This window comes from Pygocentrus nattereri, chromosome 7, assembly GCF_015220715.1.
Source record: "Pygocentrus nattereri isolate fPygNat1 chromosome 7, fPygNat1.pri, whole genome shotgun sequence".
Taxonomy (NCBI): Eukaryota; Metazoa; Chordata; class Actinopteri; order Characiformes; family Serrasalmidae; genus Pygocentrus; species Pygocentrus nattereri.
This window is the reverse complement of record NC_051217.1, coordinates 15,885,218-15,906,208: the sequence shown is the minus strand read 5'-3', so window position 1 is coordinate 15,906,208 and position 20,991 is coordinate 15,885,218. Positions and strand designations below refer to the sequence as shown.

The 20,991-nt window shown below is 39.6% G+C and overlaps 3 protein-coding genes across 8 annotated transcripts in view; 2 read left to right on the top strand and 1 right to left on the bottom strand.

The window, feature by feature from the left end:
- nptnb (neuroplastin b) overlaps window positions 1–1,377 on the top strand; it is a 41,093-nt gene extending 39,716 nt beyond the window's left edge. For all 4 annotated transcript variants that reach the window (XR_005130479.1, XM_037540125.1, XM_017705066.2 and 1 more), the window contains one exon: window positions 306–1,377. The gene's annotated coding sequence lies outside the window, so the exon portion shown is untranslated. The remainder of the gene's footprint in view (window positions 1–305) is intronic.
- Window positions 1,378–1,543: 166 nt separating this feature from the next.
- Window positions 1,544–12,652, bottom strand: rec114 (REC114 meiotic recombination protein). 3 transcript variants are annotated; one of them, XM_017705266.2, is made up of 8 exons: window positions 12,522–12,611; window positions 11,933–12,146; window positions 10,031–10,120; window positions 8,306–8,389; window positions 7,567–7,737; window positions 3,451–3,522; window positions 3,037–3,202; window positions 1,544–2,236 (listed from the first exon to the last, which is right to left on the bottom strand). In XM_017705266.2, exons 2-7 carry the CDS (start codon window positions 12,107–12,109, stop codon window positions 3,038–3,040), a joined length of 759 nt encoding a protein of 252 aa, XP_017560755.1. In that variant the 5' UTR covers window positions 12,110–12,146; window positions 12,522–12,611; the 3' UTR covers window positions 1,544–2,236; window position 3,037. The 3 variants fall into 3 exon arrangements, with proteins under 3 accessions (XP_017560755.1, XP_017560925.1, XP_017560844.1); XM_017705436.2 differs by lacking the exon at window positions 1,544–2,236 and having other exon boundaries at window positions 2,400–3,202; window positions 11,933–12,090; window positions 12,522–12,652; XM_017705355.2 differs by lacking the exon at window positions 1,544–2,236 and having other exon boundaries at window positions 2,400–3,202; window positions 11,933–12,071; window positions 12,522–12,604.
- A 119-nt stretch (window positions 12,653–12,771) lies between these two features.
- The window catches only part of hcn4 (hyperpolarization activated cyclic nucleotide-gated potassium channel 4), a 128,607-nt gene continuing 120,387 nt past the window's right edge, over window positions 12,772–20,991 (top strand). Inside the window, exon 1 of the mRNA XM_017720663.2 lies at window positions 12,772–13,956. Within this exon, the coding sequence (XP_017576152.1) occupies window positions 13,274–13,956 (683 nt within the window). The 5' untranslated portion in view covers window positions 12,772–13,273. The remainder of the gene's footprint in view (window positions 13,957–20,991) is intronic.

Genomic DNA, 20,991 nt, shown 5'->3' with positions numbered 1-20,991 from the left:
TTCAAACAGCACTGAACATGCATAGCTGGTACAAATGCTTAGAAGGAATATACGACATGTATGAAAAAAGGATGCCTTAAGAAAATATACACTTGTATGATAGTCATTACATAACAGAGAAGCACGCACAACGGACAGAATCTGGTTCCCAAACTTTCATATGCACATGTCAATAAGGAACTATGTGACCTGAACCACTCTACAACTTCCTATACAACAGAACTGAAAATAACAATAACCCAATGTGCAATGTTCTTTTTTAAAGAAGCATTCTAACACGTCCCTCCTTAATTTCTGTTCTGCAGAGGACTAACTGCACATCTTGACCGTATGAAGGTATCCAAGGGGAGAAGACCTCCTGGCCATTTCTAATAAAGCATATCCTGCCTCACTTGGTGAACGAAACAGCAGCATAACACTGGCAGAAAAGAACAATAAGGACTGTCTTAAGCATGCCTTATTCAGTCTTATGGTATGTGAGTATGTGTGGGCACAGGTGACTAAATTCATTCAAATGGTGTACACATCATTTTTACTCTGTGCTGTTAACTTTCTCTCTTTTTTTTTTCTTCATGTCATCCTAATGAGGTTATCCTTTTTCATACTTACATATCGTGTCGAATGCATGCAGTAACATAACCTAATAACAGTTAATTTTTTTCTATCGTTATTTATTTGTGTGGTGTTGCATCAAAAAAGGATTACCCTACGTGCATTTTTTTAAGAAATTCAATCGGAGGAAAAAAAAATACGTTCACCTGAGTTCTTTGTACAGTTTATCATCAATTCATGAAATTTAAACAAAGGTGTTCTATCTAAAGCTGGACTGCAAGAGCCTAGCTGTGACAGGCAGAGCAGTATTTAATCACAGAGAACTGTCTATGTATTAAATAATTTAAAAAGATGGATAAATGTTATTTATTTTCTAGAGTTACCTAGATGTCTTGTACAGGTTGCGCTGTAAGTGTTCAAATATTATAATAGCATATCTGTAAAAAGCAAAGAATATATCTTTTCTTTAAATTCTCTATGTCCTCCAACAAATGTTTCTTTTTAGTCAGATATGATTCTTGTACAGCATGGCTATTATCCTATGCAATATGTATTCATATAGATCTATTGAGAATTGTAAGGTGGGGAGCGTTTGTTTTGATGAATTTCACAGACTAAGCTTTAATGTTGTGGGATCATCAGGATGCAGGAATAGAATAAATGCACTGCTGTAGTTGCATGACTACTCCTCCTTAAGAAAATGGTGTATCAGTGTGTTGCAGTGCAACTGGACCAATATATAAAAGGTGGCACTTGCTGGAGCTAAAGCCATTACAATAATATGTGAGACCAACTGTTCTTTTTAAAATAAAGGCTCCAAAATTATGATCGTGTCGTTTTTCTTGCTTGATTGAATGACTGGAACATCGGTGAGCAACTGGCACATTTCCAGGTACATATTTCAGATGTCACATTATGAAAAATCAGTACCAACACATGTAAACACTTTTCACTACAGCAGAAACAGAAAAACAATACTGTGCAAAACTCAGACCATCCTCCATGTATTTTTTTTTATTGACAATGATACAAGTTATTTGTTTCTCAGAAAATATTTCTGAGGCGATCTACTTGCTAAGATCATCTACTTGCATTAGGAGGAAAAAGTCAAAAGAAAATATATGAAAACAGAACAACAGTTTCCAAAACTGGACTTCAAAAACTGATTACAACTGTTATGGCAATTTTACTCTTTACAGCTTAATCAGGATAACTGACTCCACTTGAGGTTCAAGGAGTCCAACTCTGGTTTATTAACACAGCTTGAGTAGTATTTATACACCAGTTTTCACTTATCCCTACATTCTGTTATTCAGGTCTCTCTAACCTATTGCACATTTATTCACTACCTCTCTTTCTGACCACTTGCCCATGAGTGTCAAAAGGGCATTTCCTCCTTCACAAACACGCAACCCCTCCTGCTCCTTCCTGTTCTTGTTCTGTTAATCATTTAGACACAAAACCCAAACAGTATATTAATCAAGCATCAAATCTCAGACAGTCAAGTCATGTGCTGTGATGCAAAGACTAGGTTTAGATTCAGACACACAAATGTTTTTTATCAACAAACTGGGACTAGTGAGCAAGTCCTGCTAGCCAACCAAAATTCTCATCATCAGATAAACAGGACTTAAAGCAGTCAATTTGGAGATACAAGACAAAAAGCTCCACTCTTGCTTCAGATCTGGAAAGGAAAAAAAAAAAATCAGCAGGTGTTTCGCTGTGAGAAGACTCAATTCTGTAGGTCTGAAAGCATGTGTAGCTGTCAAGAAGCTGTAACTGAGAAAAGGGAACAGACAAAATAATTGTAATAGAAACGTTGCAACAGACCACCAAAAAGAGACATATGAGATGTGCAGGGGGGTTTATTATGGACTAATGAGAGCAAATCTGTAATTGAGACTACCTAGATCTTAAAACAAAGGAAATGTAAACAACTAAGGCTGAACTTTGCAGGTGTTTCCAAGATAAATTTCCCTGCAAATTTTACTGAAAAACTGAAAGCAAGTCTTTCAACAAGAATGGAAACTTTAACATAAGGTAGGCATACTAAATACTGAAAATATTATATTTAGCCATGGAGGCTTCTGTGTAATTTCCTGTTAAATATGTTGCCATGATCTGGACAAAATATCTAATATGTTAACTTTACAGAAGAAGTAGAAAACCTTAATTTTAAGCGAGAGTTATTGCTTCTTTCCTTTTTTGGGTAATTTTGGAACATTTCTACTGCTCCACTCATTATGAAAATTGAACACAGTGTAAAGAGCAGCTGGCATTTACAATTTATTAAACAGAAAAAAACTGTAAAAAAAATATTGATATTTAAATAAATAAACACATTGCTAACTCAAAGAAAAAGCACAAACAGAGATTTTGTCCCAACAGCGACAATTCTTGAGTACTGGAAATTTGATACATGAAGGGTGGTCTCGGGCTTTTGCACAAAACTGGAAACCATGGAAATGATCACTCTTACTACACCTCAATCCTGAATCAGTGCTTTTAGCTTGTTCTCCACCTCTTCTACAAAGGCAGGGAAACCACAGTCAAGCAGACAGAGGCGCAATAGGTCCTCCAGTTCACCAGGGGGCAGAGCAAAATGACGATATGCCATGGGCAGGGACAGCCCATGTTCACCCAGGAAATACTAAGACAAAAGAAATGCTCTTGTTACTGCATGTAAAAATAGAGGCAAGTTTGTGGCAGTGAGCTCTAGGGAAATCTCCAAATTTAACTCAAAGTGACATTCTGCTCTCATACTGTCATGTTCGTGGACATCACAAAGATACCTTCAACTAAACAAAATAGTTATTACATTCTATACAAGCTACACAGAAACACCATTCATTATTTAGCATCAATCACTGTGGACTCTGAATCAGTCTCCAGCAGTACCTGAGAAAGATGCTTGATGGACACAGATTCCTTGGCAACGTCAGGGGTGGCCTGTGGCGCTTCTACTGGAGTCTTAAGAGATGACAAAAATAGATCCATTCATTACAGTCTCAGGTCTCACACTGAGGGGTTACCCAGTCAATCAATAAGCTCATTATTAATTTAACAGTCTCATCTTTTTCAACCCTTTTCATCCTCCGCTTTGTCTCTCTGTCTCTTCATGCGTTTCAAATATCCATTCTGGTTGTGAGGTTCAGATCATATTTACTTTTTGCACAAAATTTCCAAATACTGTCAAGCCGCATAGTCAAATAGGTATTGCAATAAAATGGGGATGTTCTGGAAGTCAGTCTATTTGGTACATTGTCCCAAGAGCACCACCTAGTGGAAGCAAAGTCACACATATCATGTTTACTCATTGCATCTACTTTTTTTGGAAAGGCAAAACACTGCTATTTTCATTGCTCTAGCACAACTGGTTTAGCTTATAAGAGGCTTGATCATCTGATGAGCTGAATATAAGTAGTTTAGTGCGCTATGTTGTGGCCTTCTTACACGGGAAAGACTAGAATTTGACACATGCATAGCCTTTGATCAACAAAATGCTTAAATGTGAAAATTTACTTATGAATTAAGTTAAGATTATTAATCTTATTAGTCCCACAATGGGGAAATTTCAACTCCGCATTTAACCCATCCATGAAGTGAAACACCACATACATACACTAGTGAGCACACACACACTAGGGGGCAGTGAGCACACTTGCCCGGAGCGGTGGGCAGCCCAATCCGCAGCGCCCGGGGAGCAGTTGGGGGTTAGGTGTCTTGCTCAAGGTCACCTCAGTCATGTGCTGTCGGCTCTGGGGATCGAACCGGCGACCTTCCGGTCATGAGGCTGGATCCCTAACCTCCAGCCCATTACTGCCCCCAAGAAAGTCTATCAGGTCCCACCGAGATTTGAACTCAGATCGCTGGATTCAGAGTCCAAATTGCAACCAAATTCAAAACAAAATGCAAATATTTTAGCACATTAGCCAAGGCTTGCTTAAATGTGGTCTTCCAGAGTACAATAAATACATCCTTAAATGCCAGTTTGAAATATCAGTTCAATCTAAGCATCTGTCTGATGCTCACTGAGCTGATTCTATCCTCATGCATCCATAATTAATAGGCAAATATGTAAATTATGTAGTAATGTGAGTTAAGAGAGGACAGCTACATGCAAAGGTTTGGCAACCCTGGACAAACACATTGGTTGATTTTTGAGGTAAACAGAAGTAAACACAAACTGCACTAAACTATTTTTTTTTAATTACATTTTTCTGCAAATGCTGTGTGCACGAGTGTGTTTGTGTGTGTTGTGAAGATCTAATTCATGAATAATTAAATAAAATACTAATCTAGATGTCTCCTCTGGTATTTAGCGCCTTATTGAAGCATATTTTGGTGATTTCTGTGCTTAAACACCTGCATCAACTACTCAGTTAGTTTCCAAGTTTAGTATGTGTGTTAAAACAGACATTAAACTGTGCTGGACTCCAGCCCTGGCCTAAAAGAATCCTATTGCAGAATGGAGGCTGAATGGCTAAATAGTTACTTGTGTTGTGTTCGAAATAGCCTATTCCATACTGCTCAAGTATTGACTGTGCCCAAAAGTAAGCAGGAAGAGGGGCTTACTACATACTGCTCACATATTGACTGTCCACAGAAGTCATAATGAGGAAGAGGGACTTATTATATACCGCCCATGTACAGATTAGCTGTGTCTCAAACCTAAGGAAGCAGCTGAGGAAAGTTGCATTCCTTTGTCGTTACACCACTGACCACTGCCCTGTTTTGTGGGATCCATTAAATATGGCCAAGAAATGTGTCCTTCATTTACGAGAAATCAAAGGATGCAGCTGGTTTAACCTTTAATACCTTCAGTCACATACAATCCATCACATTGGCTCAGCTCCTGAGGTCAGTCAAGTCTAGTCACACTTCTGCCCTCTAGTACGGGACACGTTACATTATGGTAATTGTGGCCTACTGGATTCTAAAAGCTTGCTGATGAGATAGTATGTGGTATACAGTCTACAGTAAACCATTTAGAATACAGCCTTAATCTTGATCTACCTGGCTGCAAAATACTTCATAATAAGTCACAATATTTTCTCATGTAACTGCTCTGCTGAGGGCATTGAGCCTCATTCACCTACCACTCTTAATAAGAAATTTCTTCTTAAATCCCACTTATGCAGTTTTCATGAAGATTCTGACCTTCACCAATGTTTTCTTATCTAGAATTTCCTCTTGGGTAAGTACAGAATCTATACACACCCAAGAACACAAAAGTGCAAACAATTCTACAGCTTAAGCACAAATCATGTATCTGACAGACTTTTTCTTAGGACCTTTCTCAAGAACAAATTTAATATATATTGTATATTTTTATACAACCCGATTTCCAAAAAAAGTTGGGGTGCTGTGCTGAATGTGAATAGAAACAGTATGCAATGATGTGCTAATAATGTAAACCATATTTTTTAAAGGATAACACTACAATGACAACATATCAAAATGTTGAAACTGAGAAAATTAGTTTTTTGAAAAATACATCCCCATTTTAAATTTTTTAATGCCAACAGCATGTTCCAAAAAAGTTGGGACGCAGGGCATGTTTACCACTGTGTTTCATCACCACTTCTTTTAACAAGACTCTGTAAGCATTTGGGAACTGAGGAGACCAATTGCTATAGTTTTATAGTTTCCCATTTTTATTTTATACAGAATGTCAGCTGCTCATCAGTTTGGGGTCTCCTTTGTCATATTTTTCATTTCATAATGTGCCAAATATTTTGAGTGGTGACAGGTCTGGACTACAGGCAGGTTAGTTTAACACCCAGACTCTTAATACAGAGCAATGCTGTTGTAATACATGCAGAATGTGATTTTGCATGGTCTTCCTGAAATAATCATGGCCTTCTCTGAAAAAGTAATTGTCTGGATGGCAGCACATGTTGCCAAAACATTTATATATTATTCAGCATTAATGGTGCCTTCACAGATGTGCATGTCACCCATGCCATGCACACTAATACACCCCCATACTATCTGACTTTTGAACTGTGCACTGATAGCAAGCGTCCCTGATTTCCAAAAATAATTTCATTTTTTGATTTGTTGGACCACAGGACACTTTTCCACTTACCCTCAGTCCATTTTATATGAGCTCAGGCCCAGAGAAGGTGGTGACGTTGCTGGATCCTGTTTATATTTGGTTTCTTCTTTGCATTTTATAGCTTTAACTTTAAATTTGTGGATGCAGCGATGAATTGTTTTCACAGACAGTGGTTTTCAGAAGTGTTTGAGCCCATGCAGTGATTTCCACTATTTTCTTTTTAATGTCGTACTGCCTGAAGGCTCAAAGATCACAGCCAGCAAATACTGTTTTTTGGCTTTGTCCATTACATACAGAGATTTATCTGGATTCTTTGAATCTTTTAATTATATAGTGTACCATAGATGACAGAAAAACAAAAGTTCTATGATTTTTTATGTTGAGAAATGTAATTCTTGAGTTGTTCGAGAGCTGCACAGTCTTTCCCAAGGCAGTGAACCCCTCCTCATCTTTACCTCTGAAAGACTCTACCTCTCTGGGATGCTCTTTTATAACCAATGATGTTACTGACCTGTTGCTAATTAACCACCAGTTGTTTTTTTTTTTAGCATTACACAACTTTACCAGCCTTTTGTTGTCCTCATCCCAACTGTTCTGAAATGCATTGCTGGCATCAAATTCAATTGGCATATATTTAAAAGATAAAAATAAAAATCTCAGTTTCAACATTTGATATGTTGTCTTTGTATTATTTTCAATGAAATACAGGGTTTGATTGGCATTTTTTATTTTTACATTTTGCACAGCATCCCAACTTTTTTGGAAATGAGGTTGTATATTGATAACATTCTTCTTATATCAAGAACAAAGTTCAATTCTTTCATTTTTGCTTTCCCTACAACCTGTTAATCCGTTTCAGAACTATACAACTGTAAAATAACTCATCTTCTGCCACTGTCCTCGTCTACAAATCTAAACATTACAGCACTGAGTTTAGGCTTGGTATATTATACCTGCTTCTGCTGGTCAGTTTCAGAGGTGTGAGTTGCAGGAGGAGGGGCAGGGGGTGCCTGAGTGCCAACCAGCAGATATTCCTGTAGTCTCTCCACTGCTTTGTTGCAAAGATCTACTGCTTCAGACCTGTCTTTACCAGCAAACTGTAGTCTTATCATACGGCTCTCTCCCTACATGAACATGTGGAGAAACAAATGTACAAACAGGCATACAAAATATATAATTATTAACAATGCCTGCAAAATGCAAGCCTTCAGGCTATACAGTCTTGCTCAACTAGCATGTTCAATTAATAGGCTTACTAGCTGAAGCTCTAGGCTCAGTGAGTGGATTCCATACCCTAAGTGTCTGTGTATGATCTATCATGTTTACATTCAGTGCATCAGAATTCATGAGGTACTAATTTCCAGTTATACAGGCATCTAAGGAGGGGAGATAATTGGCTTAATTAACAAACCACAAACTTGTTAAGCCATGCATGACTTTCAGCTGAAACTTGGTCACTCGAAAACAGCTATTCCAATAAATTTGCATATGGTGATTCTTCATGGCTATAGAGGACAGCAAAACAGTGCCTGATTTTAGGAAAGCATAAGGCACATAAACAGCACATTATACAGCCTCTACTTGCTGCCTGCATAGTTGTAGTACAAATTCCTTCTGCATTACAGCTGAATAGAACATTTCACTCGTCAGTAATGAACAAGCTCAATGGAGCACATTTGCCTCATCTCTCACCTTCAGTGTCATGTGCAAAAGCAGGCTGTCTGCTTTTTTTTGGATCTTCAGAAAACTCTGAGCGTTGAGAAGAGAGAATCCTTCCTGAACAAACGCAGAAAAACCCACATACAATGTCTATATTTGTGTTGTATATGTCATGACCTGTGGTTCCTATTACCACCACTGTAAAGATGTCTATGTCTATGATGAACCATTCTTTTGTACAATCTTCTTTACAATGAACCATTTCACACTAAACCACCCTGAATGACTTTATTTATATCTAAATCACGGAATTGGGTAGACAATTTTGAAAATTGCTGAAAATTCTCCTTTACCACATTTAAGTATGACACAAATGTCCAAATACTTTTAGGGTCACTATATCAATTGTATTACAACAATATAGTGCATATCAGAAAGATGAGACTCTAAAATGACTATTCAACTAACTGTATCTTCAAAAACCACGCCAGGTTTACCAGATACATGGCATCCATATACCTGGTAAAATATTTCACAAACCTGAGGATTCTTAGTGAGCCTAAGGTGAAATTACACAAGTATTCCAACAGGGGGATCTATTTCCATAGGAAAGTCAGTGCCTAAGTCACTTGCCAGACCTGGAGGCTCAGGGGACAAGCTGTAATCTCCCCTTCACCACATGAATGCTGCCAAGAATCAGCTTTCCAAAAACATGAATGGCCTGCTGCCAGACAGCACAACTATCGGAACAGTGCTGTGGAAAAAGGCTCAGCTAAAGTTTTACATGCTGCCCTCAGAGCCATTACCGAAAACATTCAATGATTATTTTTCTTTTAAATCTACATATAAAGGGTATTTATCTTTTTCTCCTGCAAATACTTTTCCTATTTGTATTCTAATAAAAAATGTAAAATTAAAATAAAATAATATATAATGTCATTTCATTACTTCTCAAACACACTCTTCATTCTCAGTGCTCTCTGGTTTGTTTTGTAAGTGAAAGACTCAAACACTAATCGCCTCTACACTGATAGCTTTTCCTATTCAGCATTTCGGACTCACATGTAATCTGGATGACACACTTGATAACCTCTCTATCCAAAATACTGCATGTCATCTTTTCATGCCCGGCTAGAGGTAAACATTCAGAAAAGGATCTGCTAAGCTTCTGAGTCTGAATGCTACCCATAGTACTGAAAGCAACCCTTGCCATGTATAAAGATTAGAGATGCCAATATATCAATAACCCCGACCCTTGGTTTTCAGAGCTCCCTGTGCTTTGACCTGAAAAGTCACGTTGCCTTGTTAAGCAGTGTCTCAAAACCAAAGTGCTCTACAATCTGGCAGCTCCTTTCTACCCAGTCAGGAAGAGGCAGAGGCTATTGTGCTTCAGAGTCTGTGAATTTGGCTTACTGTTGGAAGATATCAGAGGCTCTCAGAAGCACTTGGCCTGGAAATCTTTAAGGAATGCAGACAGAGGAGCAAGAAGGAGAGGGGGATTTGGCAATTGAGTTTCTGAATGAAGAGCAACACTATTCTTTCTCTGAATACTGCCAGGCAGTTATGATAAGTTCTTTGTGTCCGGTCATGTGCACTACAGATAAACAAAAAGCCTGTCATAGTGGACTGGGTAGAACGGTGTCATAGCAAAATGTAAATTCTCATGTTTTAAAACAGGCTATTCTAAACTCATAAAACACCATCCAAAATAAAACACCTAGCATGTATAGCCTACACTGCATCCCTTGCAGAGCTTACCAGCAGTTCTTGCGCCTGAGAGACAAGCAGATGACCAGATTCCAGTACCATCAGCTCCAACCTGCCTGTGGTTTCATTGGACTCGAACACCTTTAAGAAAAGGAAAACTGGCACATGTACTCTTAAGCAAGATTTCCCAATTCCAGTTGTGTTGACCACACATTATGCATATTTTGTGCTTTGTCTCATCTACCACACCTCATTCAACTCATTAACTAATGAACAAGCCCCTTGTTGGCTGGGTCAGGTGAGCAGAGCAGGGAAAACACAAAAAATGTGCCAAGCACTGGGGTCACAGGGACTGAGAATAGGAACCCCTGATTAAAGTGTTGACCACTACTGTATCAGAGCTGATATAGTAGTGCTCATAAACCCTGGTCCTGGAGATCTATCTTCCTGCAGGGAGTAGTTACAATCTGCCATACTCCACTTCTTCAGTACTCCTTAACCGGCTGGATTAGTGTTAGGTAAAAGGCAGCAGTATGGGAAAATCCATCTGAACCCAACTTGTTTCAGTTGGAAAGTTGGAATTTCATAATTATTAGTGTGATATCGATTAATGCAGATGGATACTTTGATAACTGTACACTTAAGTCGTTCTGCACAAAAACTTTCATGCAATTTTCACTGCTAAATAAATGGTAAAACTGCATAGCCTGCACCCACTTTTTAAATAAATGAAGCCCTAACCAAACATCTCTTTAACTCCAGTGTAAAAAACTTTTTATAAAATCTTAGTTTGCCATGAGTGTCCATATTTTTACAGCCTAAAACAGCTGAAGTTGTACAAACACTCAGAGGTGGGAATCAAGAAGATCCGAGCTGTGATGAACTGTCATGAATGCAGCACAAGGCAAGGCTTCCTAATGGGCAGCCCTAAAAGAGCTTCCCAGTCCTAATGACCCCTACACTATGCATACTGTGTTTGTCTTATCTGGCACACCTGATTCAGCTCATAAACTAATCAACAGGCTCAAGGTGGGCTGGGTCAGGTGTGTGGAAAAAGGAAAAGAAACGTGCAGAGCATGGGATCAGTAGGACTGGGATTGGGAATCCATGAGCGAAGGCATTAATTAATTCTAAAACCCTAACAGCCAACTAATGCTTTAACCAATCCCAATGCATACTAAACATACTATACTAATGAATGGAATTCTAATAGCCATGTACTACTTTTAACATAGCATTGAGTATGGTAGTATGCAATTTTGGACACAGCCTTGAAGTTAATTTAACCTCTAACAGCTACATTCTGTTAATGTATTAAGTTTTATTAAATTTACTAAATAAGTTTACAACATGAGAAAAGCTGGACTGCATTAAAAAGACTTATCTATATTATATTATTCTATGAACTATATTAATTTCTCCTAAAATGAGACAGACAGAAAGACACATAAGATAGACAGTCAGCTACCTAGACCGTTAATCTGAAGTCAGTGTCAGGATTTCAGGATAAACCGAGCAGATTTCACCAGAAGCCCAGCGAGTCTGAACGAAAAACCTGCATATTTTGCCGAGTGCAACAAGAGTATAAGATTACTCGTGTTCATAAACCCAAAACCTGTGGTAAAAAAGCTCGTTCATAATGTCTTAATTTATCAACGCAGTTTAAAAGCGGCACATTAAACTACGGAGACGGTGTTTGTCCCACTCTCACCTTTAGCTAGCTAACAGCTAACCAAACTGCTAACGTGTTTGCAACAAGCTAAGTTAGCTAGCGTTAGCTAGTGTTGCTCGGGGAAAATGGCGTGGAAATTAAGTGGCTGTTCCACTTTGGTTTTATTTATATTCTGTTAAACAACTGTTGAAACGAATCAACGGCATGTTTACCCAATAAATTTTACTGACAATACTTTACGTTCATGCTACTGTTAACGTTAGCCGGGTTGTTAGCTTTACCTTCCAAGAGCACTTCTCTCCCGTCTCCTTGGCTTTGGGCAGAAAGCGGCCATAACGTTTTAACCTCCAGACACATTTTGCTTTCGCTCTTTTCCCGGACATGTTCCCACAAATCCTCCTCTCTGATTTGGACTTAATCCTCAACAGAAACAGAAATTCTGAAAAGTGTAAACCCATCGATTCTCGACCAGCTGCTAGAGAGGGAGAAACATCTCTGGCACGCCCAAAAGTCAAGATAATAAAATTATTATTATTTTAAACACATTCTAAAACTTTAATTCGACTAGGCATATTTAAATACGCCTAGTCTCATACCCAAATAAATAAATAAAAATAAAAACAACCCCCCCCACAGAAGTAAAGTTACACCAAAGGAATTGCTGAACTGTTGACCTACATTAGACCTCACTAAATGTCAGACGATGAAAATATGATCGCTTTGTGTTGCTTTTCTCAATACTTATTAACAGAATGTATGTTTAGAGATATTTGAAATGCAATGGTAGACATTACAATGTTTCTCCCTTTCTCATCCATGAAAACAGGCAGCTTTATTTTGAACCTCTGTCTAGGTTGACAGCCAATTTACCTTCGACAGGTCAGTGACAGAGAGGTTTAACGTGGCAGCTTAATCCGTCCTCTGAAAAATGCGTGCGTAAAATGTTTGGTGATGCTGAAACGCCACCGTTGTTAAGAATGGGAGAAAATCTCTCCGGTGATTGGAAACAGGTGGGCGGAGCCTTTTTGGCGCCCTCGCTCCTATGGCAACGCGATAAATCAGCATCCTCATGAATATTCATGACGCCAGGAGAAGCCTCAGGACAGCGGACGGCTGATTGCGCCGCGTTGTTTGGTATTGACATCCGATCCGGATTTTTTAGGGTCTTTTTTTTTCTTTGTAGGGGGGCGGAGGTGGACGTGGCCAGGGCATGCCTCACTCTCCGTGACCTCGGCGCGTCTCCTCTTCAGTCCTGCCGTGCTGGTGAGGTGGCTCTCCGAGCAGTTTTTTCGTCTGTGACTTTGCATGGTCTTGATGGAGCTGAGCAACACGGTGCCTTGCGACAGCAGCAGCAGGAGCGGTGTGGTGAAGCGGAGCCCAGCGGCGGAGCTGCGCGACAGGTCAGGGGCTGTGTAGAGCTGACAGGTAGGCAGATGCAAGAGGTGGTGCTGATGGTAGTGGTGCATCTAACGCACCGCTGTGCCACGGTGTCATGCGTGTCAGTGTGAGGCTGGAGAGCGCTAGCTATTGGGGCAATTGTGTGGCCACTGACCACAGCAGTTAACAAGCACACAGTGGTGGTGTCGGTGTGTCATTGAAACTGACCGCGTTTGAATGCCCTAATGGACAGGTTGCACTCGTCCATGCGCAAAAGGCTCTACAGTTTGCCCCAGCACATCGGCCACAGAGCTTCGATCATGGGCGACAGCGAAGACGGAGACAAGGACGCGCGCAGGAAGAGCTTGCGGATGAAGGCGCTGCCCTCGCCCGGCGCCGCGGAGCCCCGGAGCGCGGACGGCGCCGTGGCCGAGACGGACGTGGGGCGTGCGGCCAAGGCGAGCTCCAACGGGGACTGCCGGAGGTTCCGCGGCAGCCTGTCGTCTCTGGCCGGCCGCCACGTCCACGAGCCGGAGCAGCCGGCCGAGGAGAAGCGGCTAATCACGGACGGAGACGCCAGCAGCCCAAGCGAGGAGAGCAGCCCCCCCGGGCCGAGCGGTGGGGCTCCCGGGGGCGCAGGCGCGGGGGGCTCCGGGGCCGGGGCTGGAGCCGGCGCTGCTGGGGCTGCTGGAGCTGAGCAGCAACAGCAGCCCGCCTTTGTCAAGCTGGACGGCATCGAGCACATCTTAGCGGACGATGAGAGGTTTTACCAAGCGGGCTTCATGCACAGGCAGTTCGGGGCCATGCTTCAGCCGGGGGTCAACAAGTTCTCCCTGAGGATGTTCGGCAGCGAGAAGGCGGTGGAGCGCGAGCAGGAGAGGGTGAAGTCTGCTGGCTTCTGGATCATTCACCCCTACAGTGACTTCAGGTAATGACATGGAGTAACTACACTGCACTTAACTACAGTCATTTAACATAGGAATACATATTGAAGACCCCAGCCATGTATCAGTTAGGCAGCTATGTTTACATAGGTTATTATTTTATTTTAAGTACACACTATATATCCAAAGTTGCCCCATACCTGTATATTCATATTCTAGATGATATGATGTTATTTATTTAGAAGAAGAATATTTATACTTTCCATGTACCATAGAAATGTAAATACTCTTCAGAGAGTAAGAGAACATGATAGTTATCAGACTAAACCATTAAAAAAAGTAATCAGTGGACTTGAATTGTTTCTAGTCTGGTCTTTCTGAACAAGTATAAACTTTACATGTTATCATTATTATTATTATTATTATTATTATTATTATTATTGATAATAATACCATTATTGTTTACTTATTAATTTTATTCTATCACTGAAAGCCGCAGTGACAAACGAGGCCTCTGCTCGAGAATCATTCACATTTTTCTTTGGCTCAAAATGGTGCTTTCCTAAGGAGAGGGCAAGCACACATATGATGCACATCACACATATAAACGCGTCTCCGCTGAACGGCAAATATGTTCAAATCTGATGTCAGTGGATGTGGAAACAGCCATGTGATGAATGTCATCTGACACTGACGCATAAATCATGAAATTATGCTGGACATGTAGGCACTCTGGAGCTGCCCAGGCCTCCTGCTGAAGATAGAATACATATAACATGTCCAACAATTTATTACTGAGCTGTGTAAACTTTTTTTTTTTAAATGTGTATTTACTCCTTTTGTCTGAATGTGTTATTTAGAATGCATCTATCTTTCTGGCAAAAGCTTCCATAGACAATGGAGGCACTGAATTTTGCATGGAATCCACTCGCTCTCACCCCTTCTTAATGAAGTTGTGTCCTTGAGGATGACATTGACTCCATACATTTGGCGTATAGCGCCCAGATGCTTGGCTTTAGGCATCCAGCAGTGCTAGCTCATATGTACATACGCTTGGGGCTACATGTTTGATAGCTTGAGTGGTGGGGGAATTTGGGCCGGTTCCAGTGCTGCTGTAAAAATCATTGCCCTAGAAATATCCTTTTGACAGTATTTGGACATAACGTGATTCCTTCAATCGTATTGATATTGTGTAGAATGAGACATGAACATTATGAGCAAATTATGGCTCTTAATGCAAAACTGATTCAAAATATTTTGTGTCAAATTATTTAATCATTCTAGGTGTCTCAGATTTTCATTTTCAGTCTAATTATGTTTTTTTTATATGTGCTTGTTGAATTGATGGAGCGTGACTTATTGGCCTTGGTTTGAATGTGAAGCATAACAGGCCTTACTAGATTACCAGTAAATTGCATCTTTATGTAAAATCTGGGATATATTTGATATATTTTGACAACCTCATGCTCATATGCTCTCTATCCAACATGTTGATGACAGTATTAGCCGCATGGATTAATTGTGGCTTAGTCTCCTCCTACACGTACCTCCGTAATTACCACCTCTTACACCAAGGTCAAACACGGCGAGATGCAAAACGGAAGGAAATGACAGTGTAGCATCCTCAAGGAAGTAGCCACAGAGTGAGGACTAAAGAACAAGGCTGTAGTCGCTTTATTTTGTCATGCTTCTTACAGCTTATCTTTGTGTCTTCCTGTTGTACATTATCTGTGTCAGGGGCAACTGCTTTGGCTTCTCTGTGTTGCACCCCTTGGTCCATCCCCTGTCACACTTTGCCACGTGATTTTGCAACTACATCATTTGAGCGGACAATTAAAACATACTTTCGTCTCAAAGTTTCATGTTTTGGTGCGACGATTGCGTAATTAGTATGCATGTGCATAAAAAGTGGCTCTGCTTTTGCTCGTCTCTTCTGCTCATTGACTCAGTGATTAAGAGAGCTGCAATTAAAATCTTCCCTCTCGCCCTGTCCGCATGTGGCGAATTATCTGTATCACTGTAATTTAGTCATTTGCTTGATGCCTTTACCCTTTACACAGGTCATGGCGCTGCAGACTGTGCGCTCAGCATAGCTTCTGCTCAGCCACAATACTGCTCTAATGAGCTGAACTGCACTCCAGCTCTCCTGGCTGATGGCACAGCACACTGCCACTTCGTACAAGGTGGTAATAAGAGTAATTGAAATGTCAAAATAGTGCAAGCAGGTTCTCCACCTCAGCTTTGTGGAGTGACTTTTGGTGAGGCTATTAACACTTAAACTCTGCAGACCTATCAGCACGGCCAGACTTCCGTTCCTGCTCTCGGAACTGCATACCTTACTTGTAGTTTTATTGTAGTGACTGGATAATCTGTAGTAGTTGTGGGATAATTGGTCTTAATGGAACACTCCAATAGCTTTTCAACATAATATCTGTCTGCCACATGTGTAGCATGTCTTCAGTTACCATAAAAACATTTTGATGAATTTCCCTGCACGTACAAGAGAGGAAAAAACAGTCGACTCAAAATATACTTAGAATAGAAGCTATTGGGCAGTCGGTGAACTGTGAAAGGGGTAGTTTACAGAAAGAGTTGCATGCTCCGTAGAATTCTTTAGTATAACATATTTGTAAGTTAACAGGGAATTTATTATTATTATTATTATTATTATTATTACTGAATAATCAGAGTACAAAAAAAATCAGAGTAGTTTGATGTGAAATGGTTCATTGTGGTGAAGATGGTGGAGAAACCTAGCAACTTGGATATTCTTTATAGTGGTGGTGATAGGAACCATGTGCTGTGATGGCTACAGCACATAGGCATTTTATGTACTATACAAATTGCCCAGTGAATTGCCCATGTGAGCTTGCTTATATTGATAATGGTAAAATAGTAATAAATTTGGTCAAATAAGGGACTTTTTTGCCTTAAAATGCCACATGTGTACCTCTCCACTGTGGATGGGTTTAAAAAGAACATTTTAGGCCAAAACTTTATCTCAAAACTACTGTAAATCATCATTAAAGAACGTCTCAGACATCTAGCATACTTGAGATATCCGTCACCATTTCATGTAATAACTTTATGTAAAATGCTGCTTCAGACGTCTGGTTCCTATCACCAACACTGAAAAAATTCTGACTTGGTTAGTTTCCCTAGAATAAAACATTTCACAATGAATATCTGGAACCACTCTGAACATCTTTGTTTACAACTTAGCAACTTAGTAACATAGAAATTCTGAAAAATCTCTGTAGCTTAACTTTAGCGTGTAAATTTGCTTCTTTGAGAGTTTGAGACTTTATTGTCATATATACTCGGAAACAGCATTATTCAGGAAAGTAAAACAAACTGGAACTACTTTTCAACTGTGTTTCTCCAGTGTTCTATAGTTGTCTGAATCTTCACAAGAACAGTTTGGTCATCCTACGACCTGTAACTTTATGCTATAACAGTAGTTTTCAAATTCATGATATATAGTCATGTTTGAACGCAGACTTTCTGCCCATTGACTTCTATTATAAGTGGGCTTTCAGTGTTGTAAGTTCAGGAAACATTTGTGGAAAAAGTGTTGAAATTTTTCTCCATGTACAAAGCAGATGGAAGTTAGAGATTAGGGTAAACATGCTGGAACATTCCTTTCAGACTAATACGTAAGTTTAAATGCTAACCCTATTTGTAAGTTAATTCCCAACCATGCTTTTTCATCTACTTTCATGAACTCTGAAGTGAAATGGCTCCCTTACTCTTGAATCGGTTATGAATGTGACAGAGGGAGCAAGCAGCCGTGATCATTTTGACGAAAAGAGGCGTTTGTTGATGGTTTTATATTTTGGTGATACAAAAATGCTGAAGATTTTATGAAGTGATCGTGTAGCTATAGCCATGTCTCTATGAATGAAATCCCAAAAGATATTGCATGTTGTTGACACTGTTTTTGTGGAATGGGAATGAAATATACATTAATGAAAAGTTTTATTAGAAAGGTGAATAACAGGGGAGAGAAGCTGGCAGTGTTTTGAAAGAGTTCATCTCGGTTTCTCTCTCCACATCAGACCAGTGGGAGCTGCACATGGAGATGACTGGAGGGATGCAGCAATATTGTCTCATGACAAGCATTGTATAATCTGAAGTGGGGAGGGGAGCATCTTCTCATGGAAAAGAGGGATTGTAAATGGCATCATAATCCAATCTATAGACTTCTTTCCAGAACTACAGCCAAGTGGTTTCTTCCTTTTCTGCTTATTTACAAACTAGCAAATTCCTCTGGGAAACAACTCAGCGAGCAGATCCTCAGTGTGACTGGCCCTCCTTTAGGGCCCTGACACAACAATCTGATATTAAAGAACTAACGCCAGCTCAGGCTGACTGATGAACCTCTTCCATCACCTTACCACTGCCTCATTTCTTCTGGGAAAAGTTGCATTTAAACACGCCATGAAGTAGGAGCGAGCATTATGGGGAAAAAAAATGACGTCATATGGCATTTTCACTACATGCAATATGCATCACGTTATGTAGTTTTTTTCTGAGGTTTGAGAAGTTGGAGCAGAAAAGAACCCAGTAATGGCACATTGAAAAATACTGAGTACAATGATCTGCATTCAACATTTCACATACTGCACTGCATTAAATAGTCCTAAACAGGACTAAATAGGTTCTCTTTGTAATAAAACATGCAGTTGGTCAGCATTCTGTAAGTACTGACAATGTCCACAGTATCATCATATTACATACACATATTGAGGTGTAATTTATTACAAAAACTATAAAGAAAACGATAACTGCCACATAGACTACAGCTGACTGCTGAGATGCTCGCAATGTTCTGCACCTGCTTGAAATGAAACTCTTCATATCACACTCTTAGCAAAACAGTTCTATATAGTACCTCAAACTTGGTACATTTTTTTGTTTGTTTTTATATAGAACCGTATTTAAAAATAATCATATATAACAGGTAGAACCACATTTGGTTCATTTTGCCTGGGCCTAATTTTTTAATTTTATTTATAGGTGCTCTGCTCTAGAGAAACTTGCTTAAATGTGGCGCTACTGTTTTTGTCATTCATTGTGTACTCAAGCTTTGCATTGCATTGAACCATTGCATTGCATACTAAGACTTATTATTCAGCAACTATTGGGGTGTTAGTCCGAACTGGCTGAGCTATTCTTACGTTACAGAAGTGTGTAATAAAACTTTGGGCCTGCTGGTGGACCCTGGCCATTTAATGAGTTAATGTAAAGTGCTATGTTCTAGAGTCAAAAGTATTCACAGTGGTGGTGATAGGAAGTAGACATCTATAAGAGCTTAGTGCCTCAGAAAGTTTCCTCGCAGAAGGTTATTTTATGAAATGATTAAAATGTGCCTGCGATGTTGTTTAATCACCATTTTTAGATGTTTTGAAACATGAAGGTTTTGGGGTGAAACATTGATTTAAAATATGAGGTACATGTAGGATGTTGCAAAGCAAAATGATCCTTAAGAAAAGCATTTATTTATTTATTTATTTATAGTACTGTTGTGCCATTGTCAACATCATATATAAAAATCAGAAGACATGTAGATTCATTGGTCATTTTGGATAGTAAATAAAATGTGCTTTGGTTAGACGTTATGACCTTCTGGTTCCTATCACCACCACTGTAATGAAATCTAAGCTGATAAGTTTCTCTACAGTGCACTATTTCACGTAAAAGTGCTGTGAATGAATTTGTTTACATCTCAAAGACAGAATTATGCAGGAATTTTCAAAAATCGGTGGAATTTCCATTTCAGCATTTTTCAAGGGGTCTGTAACATTTGCCTAACAACTGACTAAAACATTGCGAGTCATAGCAAAATAAAAAAACAAAACATGGACAGCGGTCAGCTCCAGATGGTAAAAATCAGTCCAACAGCCAGTATCTGGCTTGTTGTGTCAGGGCCCATCAAGACTCACCACTGAGAGAGGACCGGAGGGTCAGGTTAATGATAGGCCAGGGAGCACCAAGTACACACTTTAGGCACTAAACCTTCAAGAGCCTTAAGAATAATGGTGTGATTGGGAACCCTCCAGACATTTCAGCATGGTACTGTCTTTAATTCCTTGCAAAGGCTTCAAAAGGAGACTGTTTCCATTAGAGCTTTTTAGTAAAGGCACCATTAAGCCTTTTCTCTCTACAGAAAAGCAGGTCTGAGAGTCCAATCAGAAAAAGGCTAAGCCTAGTCTTCTGAGTCTGCCCATCACTTCTGCTCTTACAGCCGGGGGTAACTCTCTACTTCTTCTTTCCCACTATCACCATTACTTCCCTCCTCTCTCTCTCTCTCTCTCTCTCTCTCTCACAAACTGCACTCTTTTTATTTTTTTTCTACCAGGCTTTTATTCATCTCGCATAACCAGCCCTGTCTCCCAAAAGGGACTTACCTCTGCATTAAAAAAAGAGAAAAGAAACAGAAAGAGCGAGAGCAAAAAAGAAAGGAGTCATCTCTCCCCAGGTTTATTTTTCTACCTCCTTTTTTCCCTGGCTCCAGTGGAATACATTAAAGCGAAGTAGAACAGATTTAGAATACAGAATGCACATTAGGGTTTTACGTTTTTCTGCCATTAGACATCCACACACAGTCAGAGAGAGAGAACCTTGATTTTTCCATTGGAAAAAAAAAATGTTTTGGGGATGATATGTTCTTTTACGTTGGTTCTTTCATTTGTCCTTGGCAAGGTTAGTGAATGGTGAAATGTCATCTGTGTTGCGGGGAATCTCTAAAGCCGTGATAATTGCCGGTTATATAGAGAAACAAGGACTGGAAAAAGAAAGAGAAGAGAAATCATTTTTTGAATGTGCACTGTTCTGAAACAGCATTTTTGAGCCAGATAGATTTTGAAAATGCAGTACTGTTGTGTGGATTATCAGGCTGCTGATTGGTATGTGATCTCAGCACCAATGCTATGGAGTTAATTTTGTGCTTAAAGATTTAAATACAATTAAAATCCACAAGCAAAATATTGAGTATCAAAACGTCTAAATATGCTGTGAATACAAATAGTTACAGTTAAATTAAACTTATTTTTTCAAAAAGATTTCTACTAATTGAC

Excerpts from the sequence above, each read along its gene's own strand:
- rec114 (XM_017705266.2), bottom strand. The coding sequence starts at position 12,109 with ATGGGTTTACACTTTTCAGAATTTCTGTTTCTGTTGAGGATTAAGTCC. Across the intron at positions 10,121-11,932 it reads GAGAGAAGTGCTCTTGGAAG|GTGTTCGAGTCCAATGAAAC; the intron begins GTAAAGCTAACA and ends CTTTTCTTAAAG. Across the intron at positions 7,738-8,305 it reads TTTTGCACATGACACTGAAG|GGAGAGAGCCGTATGATAAG; the intron begins GTGAGAGATGAG and ends ATGTTCATGTAG.